The sequence below is a fragment of the Canis aureus genome, chromosome 14, assembly GCF_053574225.1.
Source record: "Canis aureus isolate CA01 chromosome 14, VMU_Caureus_v.1.0, whole genome shotgun sequence".
In the NCBI taxonomy this organism is placed as follows: Eukaryota; Metazoa; Chordata; class Mammalia; order Carnivora; family Canidae; genus Canis; species Canis aureus.
In genome coordinates this window covers 6,826,191-6,838,778 of record NC_135624.1, presented here as the reverse complement: position 1 = coordinate 6,838,778, position 12,588 = coordinate 6,826,191, and the positions used below count along the sequence as shown (strand labels likewise).

General features: G+C 35.4%; 1 protein-coding gene across 6 annotated transcripts in view; it reads left to right on the top strand.

The window, feature by feature from the left end:
• Window positions 1-12,588, top strand: part of RRM2B (ribonucleotide reductase regulatory TP53 inducible subunit M2B) — a 64,103-nt gene that overhangs the window by 26,292 nt on the left and 25,223 nt on the right. For 4 of the 6 annotated variants that reach the window (XR_013351455.1, XM_077846833.1, XM_077846832.1 and 1 more), the window contains exons 7-8: window positions 5,250-5,354; window positions 6,424-6,537. Coding sequence is in view for 5 of the 6 variants with exons in the window: in XM_077846833.1 (XP_077702959.1) it covers window positions 5,250-5,354; window positions 6,424-6,537 (219 nt within the window). In the remaining variant the exon portion in view is untranslated. Of the gene's footprint in view, window positions 1-5,249; window positions 5,355-6,423; window positions 6,538-6,660; window positions 6,844-12,588 lie in introns of those variants that run through there. The other 2 variants (XM_077846834.1, XM_077846830.1) reach the window with 1 other exon arrangement.

Sequence of the window (12,588 nt, the reverse complement as noted above, 5' to 3'; positions counted from 1 at the left end):
TATATCAATCAATTAATAACCGAAGTTAAGACATACTTAGATAATAATACACTTATACTTGGTGACTTCAATTTAGCGCTTTCTACACTCGATAGGTCTTCTAAACACAACATCTCCAAAGAAACGAGAGCTTTAAATGATACACTGGACCAGATGGATTTCACAGATATCTATGGAACTTTACATCCAAACTCAACTGAATACACATTCTTCTCAAGTGCACATGGAACTTTCTCCAGAATAGAACACATACTGGGTCACAAATCGGGTCTGAACCGATACCAAAAGATTGGGATCGTCCCCTGCATATTCTCAGACCATAATGCCTTGAAATTAGAACTAAATCACAACAAGAAGTTTGGAAGGACTTCAGACACATGCAGGTTAAGGACCATCCTGCTAAAAGATGAAAGGGTCAACCAGGAAATTAAGGAAGAATTAAAAAGATTCATGGAAACTAATGAGAATGAAGATACAACCGTTCAAAATCTTTGGGATGCAGCAAAAGCAGTCCTGAGGGGGAAATACATCACAATACAAGCATCCATTCAAAAACTGGAAAGAACTCAAATACAAAAGCTAACCTTACACCTAAAGTAGCTAGAGAAAAAACAGCAAATAGATCCTACACCCAGGAGAAGAGAGTTAATAAAGATTCAAGCAGAACTCAACGAAATCGAGACCAGAAGAACTGTGGAACAGATCAACAAAACCAGGACTTGGTTCTTTGAAAGAATTAATAAGATAGATAAACCATTAGCCAGCCTTATTAAAAAGAAGAGAGAGAAGACTCAAATTAATAAAATCGTGAATGAGAAAGGAGAGATCACTACCAACACCAAGGAAATACAAACGATTTAAAAAACATATTATGAACAGCTATACGCCAATAAATTAGGCAATCTAGAAGAAATGGACGCATTCCTGGAAAGCAACAAACTACCAAAACTGGAACAGGGAGAAATAGAAAACCTGAACAGGCCAATAACCAGGGAGGAAATTGAAGCAGTCATCAAAAACCTCCCAAGACACAAGAGTCCAGGTCCAGATGGCTTCCCAGGGGGAATTCTATCAAACGTTTAAAGAAGAAACCATACCTATTCTACTAAAGCTGTTTGGAAAGATAGAAAGAGATGGAGTACTTCCAAATTCGTTCTATGAGGCCAGCATCACCTTAATTCCAAAACCAGACAAAGACCCCACCAAAAAGGAGAATTATAGACCAATATCCCTGATGAACATGGATGCAAAAATTCTCAAAAAGATACTAGCCAATAGGATCCAATAGTACATTAAGAAAATTATGCTTCATGACCAAGTAGGATTTATCCCCGGGACACAAGGCTGGTTCAACACCCGTAAGACAATCATTGTGATTCATCATATCAGCAAGAGAAAAACCAAGAACCAAATGATCCTCTCATTAGATGCAGGGAAAGCATTTGACAAAATACAGCATCCGTTCCTGATCAAAACTCTTCAGAGTGTAGGGATAGAGGGAACATTCCTCAACATCTTAAAAGCCATCTATGAAAAGCCCACAGCAAATATCATTCTCAATGGGGAAGCACTGGGAGCCTTTCCCCTAAGATCAGGAACAAGACAGGGATGTCCACTCTCACCACTGCTATTCAACATAGGACTGGAAGTCCTAGCCTCAGCAATCAGACAACAAAAAGACATTAAAGGCATTCAAATTGGCAAAGAAGAAGTCAAACTCTCCCTCTTCGCCAGTGACATGATACTCTACCTAGAAAACCCAAAAGCCTCCACCCAAGGTTGCTAGAACTCATACAGCAATTTGGCATCGTGGCAGGATACAAAATTAATGCCCAGAAGTCAGTGGCATTTCTATACACTAATAGTGAGACTGGAGAAAGGGAAATTAAGGAGTCAATCCCATTTACAATTGCACCCAAAAGCATAAGATACCTAGGAATAAACCTAACCAAAGAGGTAAAGGATCTATACCCTAAAAACTATAGAACACTTCTGAAAGAAATTGAGGAAGACACAAAGAGATGGAAAAATATTCCATGCTCATGGATTGGCAGAATTAATATTGTGAAAAGGTCAATGTTACCCAGGGCAATATACACGTTTAATGCAATCCCTATCAAAATACCATGGACTTTCTTCAGAGAGTTAGAACAAATTATTTTAAGATTTGTGTGGAATCAGAAAAGACCCCGAATAGCCAGGGGAATTTTAAAAAAGAAAACCATAGCTGGGGGCATCACACTGCCAGATTTCAGGTTGTACTACAAAGCTGTGGTCATCAAGACAGTGTGGTACTGGCACAAAAACAGACACATAAATCAATGGAACAGAATAGAGAATCCAGAAGTGGACCCTCAAGTTTATGGTCAACTAATACTTGATAAAGGAGGAAAGACTATCCACTGGAAGAAAGACAGTCTCTTCAATAAATGGTGCTGGGAAAATTGGACATCCACATGCAGAAGAATGAAACTAGACCACTCTCTTTCACCATACACAAAGATAAACTCAAAATGGATGAAAGATCTAAATGTGAGACAAGAATCCATCAAAATCCTAGAGAAGAACACAGGCAACACCCTTTTTGAACTCGGCCATAGTAACTTCTTGCAAGATACATCCACGAAGGCAAAAGAAACAAAAGCAAAAATGAACTATTGGGACTTCATCAAGATAAGAAGCTTTTGCACAGCAAAGGATGCAGTCAACAAAACTAAAAGACAACCTACAGAATGGGAGAAGATATTTGCAAGTGACCTATCAGATAAAGGGCTAGTTTCCAAGATCTATAAAGAACTTCTTAAACTCAACAGCAAAGAAACAAACAATCCAATCATGAAATGGGCAAAAGACATGAACAGAAATCTCACAGAGGAAGACATAGACATGGCCAACATGCACATGAGAAAATGCTCTGCATCACTTGCCATCAGGGAAATACAAATCAAAACCACAATGAGATCCCACCTCACACCAGTGAGAATGGGGCTAATTAACAAGGCAGGAAACCACAAATGTTGGAGAGGATGCGGAGAAAAGGGAACCCTCTTACACTGTTGGTGGGAATGTGAACTGGTGCAGCCACTCTGGAAAACTGTGTGGAGGTTCCTCAAAGAGTTAAAACTAGACCTGCCCTACGACCCAGCAATTGCACTGTTGGGGATTTACCCCAAAGATACAGATGCAGTGAAACGCCGGGACACCTGCACCCCGATGTTTCTAGCAGCAATGTCCACAATAGCCACACTGTGGAAGGAGCCTCGGTGTCCATCGAAAGATGAATGGATAAAGAAGATGTGGTTTATGTATACAATGGAATATTCCTCAGCCATTAGAAATGACAAATACCCACCATTTGCTTCCACGTGGATGGAACTGGAGGGTATTATGCTGAGTGAAATGAGTCAATCAGAGAAGGACAAACATTATATGTTCTCATTCATTTGGGGAATATAAATAATAGTGAAAGGGAATAGAAGGGAAGGGAGAAGAAATGGGTAGGAAATATCAGAAAGGGAGACAGAACATAAAGACTCCTAACTCTGGGAAACGAACTAGGAGTAGTGGAAGGGGAGGAGGGCAGGGGGTGGGGGTGAATGGGTGACAGGCCCTGAGGGGGGCACTTGACGGGTTGAGCACTGTGTGTTATTCTGTATGTTGGCAAATTGAACACCAATAAAAAATAAATTTATTATTAAAACAAACAAAAAGCAATACATTTGACATACATACAAAAAAAGACATACTTTGGCAAATTTAAGATATATAACATGTTAATTTTATACAGTTATATTTTGTGATATGGTTGCCATTGTATTGATAATTGGCACCTCTGTCACATTACTTAATTTATCCTTCCTTTTTAGTTGTTCAAATAATCAAGTTCTAGTCTCATATTCTTTTAACTAAAAACAATGCTATTGAGGTTTTGATTGGACTTGCTTTAAACTTCAAAATTAATTGTATTCACTTATTGATTTAGCAATATGAGTGCCTACCTTTGATTTACTCATCTCTGTAATATGTGGCTCGCTGTCAGTTCTAATTAACACTTTAACAGCTTTCACGGTTTATTTGAAATTCAGCCTTTGGTAATCTGAAGTATCCTCTTGAGTCCAGTCTGGGAAGAATGTTTGCCTAACAAATCTGCTTAATATTAGCTGTTCAAAAAGGTTTGTTTTTTTTGTTTTTGTTTTTGTTTTTTTAAGTTTTTTTTTTTTTCTGATGCTTCTTCTGGGAATGATAAGTAGGTAAATAATCCTTGGAATACAGCCTTTGATTTGAGTCTTGTCTTTCATTTGTCTTTGGTTTTTGTTGATTTATTTAGAAAAAACCCAAGCAAACTCTTATTTGTAACCCTGTAAGGTGCACATTCCTTCATCCTTGTCACCCTGGTGGCTTACAAAAAAAAATTGCTTTTCTTTGTAGCTTAGAAATGTTCATTGACTCTGCCTTGCTTCATTTTATAGTCTCTAGCTTAATTTTGTTTGGCACTGCATCATCTTCCTCTGTCTCTGGCCTCTTTCTTTGTTTTGACTTTGCAATTCTGTTGTTTTTAGCTTTATACCGTCTGTTCTGTGTTTTAGAATCCTGTTAATTGTAGATTGGATCTTCTTGCTCTGTGCTCTAATTATGTAAAGCTCTAACCCATTTCTTGCATTTGTGTAACCATTCTGTTCTACAGGTAGGTCACAAGTTTATTTTCTTCTTTGGTTATCAGCAGTGTCATTTCTGTTTTGTACAGCTTCCAATGGCGTTCTTCATTCTTTTCATTTTCATTGCACTGAATTTATTTTTATCTTGAGTCATTCTTATTTAATAAACATGTTGTCTTTTTGAAATCTCTGAATCAGTTTCACCTTTTCTTTAAACACATCGTTTTCAGTCACTTAGTTTTTTTAGACATAAGAAATGAATGAATTTTCATTTCAGCTCTTTCTTTGTTTTCCTTTCCAAAATGATTTTGGTTGCAGATTTGTAGTTGTTATTCTTCTTGTTAATTAATTCATCTTTCACACTGACGAATTAAGATTTACTGGCACTGAAACATTTTCATGATAGGTTATTATAATTGGCATTTTAATGAGATTTGAAAGGAAGTAGTTCCTGGTACTATGAATCCCTCCTCTATCTTCCATGAATTCTGTGTTGCATTCCTAGAGCCTTCTTTATATGACGCCTGACACATGATAGGTGTGAAAATAGGTGATTAAACATTCTTCAACAATGGTATTTTTCTTCTGTTTTAGGGGCTTCACTGTGACTTTGCTTGCCTGATGTTTCAATACTTAGTAAATAAACCTTCAGAAGAAAGGGTCAGGGAGATCATTGTTAATGCTGTTGAAATTGAGCAGGTAAGCAGGGAAGCATATATGATTAGCACATCTCTTTTTCTCGTATGTTTATGCCATTAGTGTATTGGGTTGACTCATAGGAAATTGCCACTTGTAGGTCAAAGCACGTATCAGCAATTTTATATAGTCAATCTGACAGTACCAACAGATGATGCATTGCAATTATTATGTCAGTTTTGTTTGTAAGTAAATGTTAAGAGTTTTATATATACAAAAATCTATTTCAGGATTTTTTTCTGTCTCATTGATCTGACACATTCTACGGCCACAGCAAATAATTATGTTAGTTTGCTTCCTTGCTTTTAGATTTTCAGCTACTGAAGAGCAGTGACGGTTTCTTGTTTGTTTTGTATTTTCAAAACCGAGCAAGATACCTAGCTTGAAGCATGCATTAAATGTTTATAGAATTAGTAAATCAATGAATTAGTGAATAGTAAAACAATTTATGGAATGTAAAAATCTAAACTCTTTTTAAAAAAAAATACTATATAGTTTGATAGCCATGGTTTTCATGTTGGGAAGGAGAAAATGCATAAAATGCATTTTGGTATTTTAACCATTTTGAGAACTAAATCCAGATAGTTAATGTTTTTATTTTTCCCCTCTTAACACTTTACCACTGTCTTTCAATATAGTTGGAGTTCAGTTTATCTCCCAACCCTCTGATTCACTTTTATTTTTTCATTTTCTTTGTTAATTGTGTTTCACTCTTTCCCTTCCATAATCATGTTCATCTTTGGTGAATCTTTTTCCAGATATTTCAGAACAAAGTATCCCCTTTTTTCTATGGAGAAAGCCTATGAATTAAGGTCCTATAATGCCATTGTATAAAATACCAGTAATTTGTTAGTTTCAACTTACTTTGGCAACTTGAGAATGTGAAATACTGTGAATAGTAATACCCCCAAACATTTTTAAACAAATGGACATTGCCATGTAGAAAGAATTTATCCTAGTATACTTTTCTCAGGGACTTAGAAGACTAAAAAACTAAAACCCTGTTTTTATTTGGAAAATATGCATTTCTGTTCTGTCCCTGTACTTTATTTTGTTTTTGTTCATATCTCAGGAGTTTTTAACGGAAGCCTTGCCAGTTGGCCTCATTGGAATGAATTGTGTTTTGATGAAACAGTATATTGAGTTTGTAGCTGACAGATTACTTGTGGAACTTGGATTCTCAAAGGTAAGGTGTTTAAAAATGTATTACTGCTAGCTAAAACATTATAGCAAGCAAAGCTACTAAAGTATTATATTTCATTGAAAGCATTTGTAGCATACCAGTCTACTTTTAAAATGTCTGTGACAGGGCAGCCCCGGTGACGCAGCAGTTTATCACTGCTGCAACCCAGGGCATGATCCTGGAGACCCTGGATGGAGTCCCATGTCAGCCTCTCTGCATGGAGCCTGCTTCTTCCTCTGCCTGTGTCTCTGCCTCTCTCTCTCTCTCTCTCTCTGTGTTTCTATGAATAAATAAATAAAAATATTTAAAAAAATAAAATGAAATGTCTGTGACAGGGATACCTGGGTGGCTCAGTTGGTTAAGTGTCTGCCTTCAGCTCAGGTCATGATCCTGGGATCCTGGTATTGAACCCAACGTCATGGGGCTTCCTCCCTCTCCCTTTGCCCCTCCCACCAGTTTGTGTATGCTTTCTCTCTCCCTCAAATATAAATAAATAAAATATTTTAAAAAAAATGTCTGTGACAGCCTTGGTTTGCATGAACAAATTGGTTTTGTGAAATCCTTTGAAACTTGAAATTCGTAACAGAAGTAGGAGGCTGATAAATCTTAGAATTAATAAGCTCAATAAATTACTCATAATAATTATAGGCATTTAGTAGGATTATCTTTGAGTAAATTGAATTTGATATGTATATATATGTTTACCCTCATAAATCCCCATGGGTCTGTGTTATGACTTTTATGTTAATATTTTTTAAAGAGTTATTTTAGAGAGGAAAAGAGAGAGAATGAGCATGAGCAGGGGGAAAGACCAAGGGAAAGGAAGAGAGAATCCTCAAGCAGACTCCCTGCTGAGCGTGGAGCCTACCATAGAGCTTGATCTCAGGATCCTGAGATCGTGACCTGAGCTGAAATTAAGAGTCAACTGCTTAACTGACTGAACCACCCAGGCTCCCAGCATTAGTTATTTTTTTAAGGCCTGTTTATCTTTTATTTGTTTAATGAGATTAATCCATCTGAATTAATACTTTTATTTAAATTTTTTAAATATTTATTTATTTATTTTAGAGAGAGAGAGAGAGAGAACTGGTGGGGAGGGACAGACAGGGAGTAAAAATCTTAAGTTGACTCCACACTGAGCACAGAGTCTCACTCAGGGCTCAACCTCACAACCCTGAGATCACAACCTGAGCCTGAAGCCAAGAGTCAGACACAACCAACTGAGCCATCCAGGCACCCCTGAACATTAATACTTCTAAATATGAATAGTTATTATGAAGACATTAACTGTCATAATTTGACCCTTTAAACTCAGTTGTCTTTTATTTTTAATTTTGTTTCTCAGAGATAATATACCTGAGTTTCATAAAGAGATGTGTTTCTCACATAACAGATGTAGGCTGCAGCCAGTCTACCTGAGTTTGAATCCTGGTTCTGCTACTTTCTAACAAGATGAGCAAGTTTCTTAACCTCTTATCCCCATTTCCTCATCCATGAAAGGGAGATGATAATAATACTACTTATCACAAAGGATTATTGATGAATTGGTGTACTTAAAGCACTTCAAATAGTATCAGATATACAGTAAATGCACACTAAGTGGTCATGTTGTATTCACCGTAAGTGGAACATTCATAGAACATTACTGTGTACTGTGTATATGATGGTAATTAGAAATTATAGGTTTTAACTTCTTAGCATGGAAATGTAAGTTTAAATTGTACTTAATAAGAAGTCTTATGAAATTCATGATGCTGGAGTAATCATTTCCTTTCTCAGTAATGCATTTATATTCTGGTGACCACAGAAATACTATCATGAAAAAGTCAGATATGGCAAAGGTTTTTTGTAAGATGAACTATATTTTATTATTTTGGTTATAAAATCCTCTGTTTACTGGTAATGGATAAATCAAGATTACAACTGTATTACTATGATCTCTTAAATTTATGAACTGTATATTTTTTAAAATTGTGTTTGTTATACTAATATGTTTGTTACAGGAAAATTAATTTGCTCAGTTGAACCTTAAAGGGAACTCACTGTCCTTTAACCTACCACCATATTCTCACACTGGTACATCCATGTTCTCCTGCTTATTGAAAAACTGTGGACTCCTCAGTATAGTTTTCCCTTTGGGAACTTGTTCACTGTAGATCTATAAAACATCCTGCCTATAGAAGAAAATATAAACATAGTATGAAACATCATTGTTCCACAAGCCTTCGACATATCAATAAATTCCAAAAAGCAGAAATTATACAGACCCTTTAGATTTTAATGCAGTAAAATTAGAAATTAATGATGAAAGATTGCCAAAAGTTCTGTCTACTTAGGAATTGAGAAGCTATCTTAAAATGAGACTAGAGTGAAAATATAAAGTAATAGAATATGAACTAAATAACAATAAGATTATTATATATATCAAAACTTGTGGAATGCAGCCAGCTAGGTTCTCAAAGGAAAATCTAGCCCTTGAATGTATAGTTTAAGAAACAAGACAGTTTAACAGACATAAACTACACTTTGAACTCAAGGAGCTAGAAAAAGAATGGTTCTTATAAGGATAGTTTTTGATAAAATAAGAGATTACTTAAATTAGCAAATGGTTGTCATTTATACAGAATTCTAAGTAGGAGCCACATTAATGATGTTTTCTACTTCTTTTTTAGTTTGGGATTAGTCAACAAATATTTGAGTATTTCCATGTGTCAAAAATAAGCCACTTTATTTTTTGGTATTATTGAAATGTAGTTGGCATACAATGTGATACTAGTTTCAGGTGTGCAACTGACTTGACAATTCTATACATTATTCAGTGTTCACCATGATAAGTGTAGTCACCACCCTGTCACCATACAACGTTATTACAATGTTATTGATTATATTTCCTATGCTGTATTTTTCATCTCAAGGACTGATTTATTTTATAACTATAAGTTTGTACCTGTAATTCCCTTCATATATTTGGCCCATCCTCAACCTCCTCCCCTCTGGCCATCACCGATTTGTTCTCTGTGTTTATGAGCCTATTTCTGTTTTTTGTTTGTTTGTTTGTTCATATGTTTTATTTTTTAAAATTCCACATAGAGGTGAAATCATATGGTATTTGTCTTTCTCTGACTTATTCCACTTATGATGATTCTCTCTAGGTCCATCCATGTTGTCATAAATTGCAAGATCTCATTCTTTTTTATGCTGAGTAGTATTTCAGTGTGTGTGTGTGTGTGTGTGTGTGTGTGTGTGTGTGTGTACGTACATATTATATCTTTATCTGTTCATCTATTGATGAATGCTTGAGATCAATTCACACATCTATTGCTGCTGTATATAATGCTGCAAAGAACATAAGGGTGCATGTATCTTTTCAAATTTCTGTTTTTGTTTTCTTTGGATAAATACTCAGTAGTAGAATTATGGGATTATATGGTATTTCTATTTTTAAGTTTTTGAGGAACTTCCATATGGTTTTCCACAGTGGCCACACCAACTTACATTTTCCAGCAACAGTGCATGAGGGTTCTTTTTTTCTCCACATCCTCACCAGAGCTTGTTATTTCTTGTCTTTTTAGTACTAGATATTCTGACATGTGTGAGATGATATCTCATTGTGGTTTTGTTCTGCATTTCCTTGATAATTAGTGATGTTGAACATTTTTTCATGTGTTGGTTGGTCATCTGATATCTTCTTTGGAAAAGTGTCTATTTAGCTTCTCTGCCCATTTTTTCCCCTTCAGCCCATTTTTTCAACCAGGTGATACATTGTTTTGTTATTGACTTGTGTACATTCTTCACATATTTTGTGTACTAACTTCTTACTGGATTATCACATATATAAAATATTTGCAAATATTTTCTCTCATTCTGTAGGTTGCCTTTTTGCTTTGTTGATGGTCTCCTCTGCTGTAGTCATGATAGTTTATTTTTGCTTTTGTTTCCCTTGCCTAAGGAGACATATATATGTTGCTAAAGGCCAATTTCTAAGACATTACTGCTTTTTTTTTTTTTTAAGGGAGTTTTATGGTTTCACATTTAGGTCTTTCATCCATTTTGAGTTTATTTTTGTGTATGGTGAAGGAAAGTAGTTTAGTTTCATTCTTTTGCATGCAGCTGTCCAATTTTCCCAGCACCATTAATTGAAAGACTATCCTTTCCTCATGGTGTAGTCTTGCCTCTTTTGTCTTAGACTGAGCATATAAACGTGGGTTTATTTCTTATCTCTCATTCCTGTACTATGAATTAATGTGTTTGTTTTTTCGTACTAGTACCATATTGTTTTGATTACTATAGCTTTCTAGTATATCTTGAATTCTGAGATTGTGATACTTCTAGCTTTGCTTTTCTTTCTCAAGATTGCTTTAGCTATTTGGGGCCTTTTGTGGTTCCATACAAATTTTAGGATTATACAAGTTATGTGAAAAATACATGCACTTAATTTAATCTGGTCTTAGTTACCTTGCTCATGCCATGGATGATTTAAATCCGATTTTTTGGAAGGTCTCTGGTTTTAAAATCCAGTGAAGCTATAATGATTGGTTCAAGGGTGCCTGGGTGGCTCAGTGGTTGAGCATCTGCCTCATCTCAGGGTGAGATCCTGGGGTTCTGGGATCAAGTCCCACATCGGGCTCCGTGCAGGGAGCCTGCTTCTCCCTCTGCCTGTGTCTCTGCTTCTCTCTCTGTGTCTCTCATGAATAAATAGATCAATTTAAAAAAAAAAAAAAAAGATGATTGGTTCAGTGCTTTTTCCACTACATCCTTCTAATTCAAATTTCCACTCTGACAGGCAATGTCACTGAATTCTATGACTCACCCACACACAGCATATAATCTTTTGTTGAAACATTATATATATGAGTGTGTGTATATATATGTATTTTACTATGTAAATATGTGTATTTACATATGTATGTATGTTTACTATGTATTTTATTAATATATTAAGCTTTATTTAGGCATAAGTTAGAACATGCAATTTACCTATTAACAAACGTACAATTCAGTAGTTTTTAGTATATTCACAGAGTTGTACAATCACAACGATCTGTTTTAGAATATTTTTAGCACCCCACAAAGAAACTCTGTACCTATTAGCAATCACTTTCCTTTCTTTCTCCCACCCCCACCTCAGCACTAGGCACCACTAATCTAATTTCTGTCTCTTTAGATTTGCTTATTCTATATATCCCATTTCATATAAATGGAATCATACAATGTATGGATTTTTGTGGCTGGATTCTTTCCATAGTGGAAGTTTTCAGGGTTCATTCATGTTGTAGCAGTTCTTTATTCCTTTTTATAGCTGAATAATATTTATCAGTACTTTATTCCTTTTTATAGTTGAATAATATTCTATTGCTTGACCGTACCAAATTTTATTTATCCATTTATCATTTGATGGGCATTTTCAGTAGTTTCCACTTTTTGGTTCTTTTGAATAATGCTAATATGAACATTCACTTATAAGTTTTTGCGTGGACAGATGTTTTCATTTCTTTCGGAAATATAACTACAAGTGAAATTGCTGGGTCATATAGTAACTATTGTTAATTATTAGAGAAAATGCCAGGTGGTTTTTCAAAGCAACTGCACCATTTTACATTCAGCAGTGTATGAGGGTTTTAGTTTCTTCACATTTTCACCAACACTTGTGGTCTTTTTTATTATAGCCATTCTAGTGAGTTTGAAATAGTATCTCGTTGTGGTCTTGATTTGCATCTCATTATTGAGTAATGATTTTGAGCATTTTTTCATGTGCTTCTTGACCTTTGTATGCCTTGTTAGAGAAATATGTATTTGTCTATTCAGACCCTTTGCTCATTTCTAATTTGGGTTATTTTAATATATTCTTGTCTGTGGTGTTAATAATCCCTACTGGAATACTCCTAAATTCAAAAATCCTATTTTATTGCTCCTCATGGATCATTGAAATATTTCATGATTTTCTATCAAGCTTTATCACCATGTCTGCTTCTTGTATTCAGAAGCAATAAAAAAGCTTCTTGTCAACATATGTTCCACATTTTGTTTGGAAACATCTGTGGATAGTATGTATCC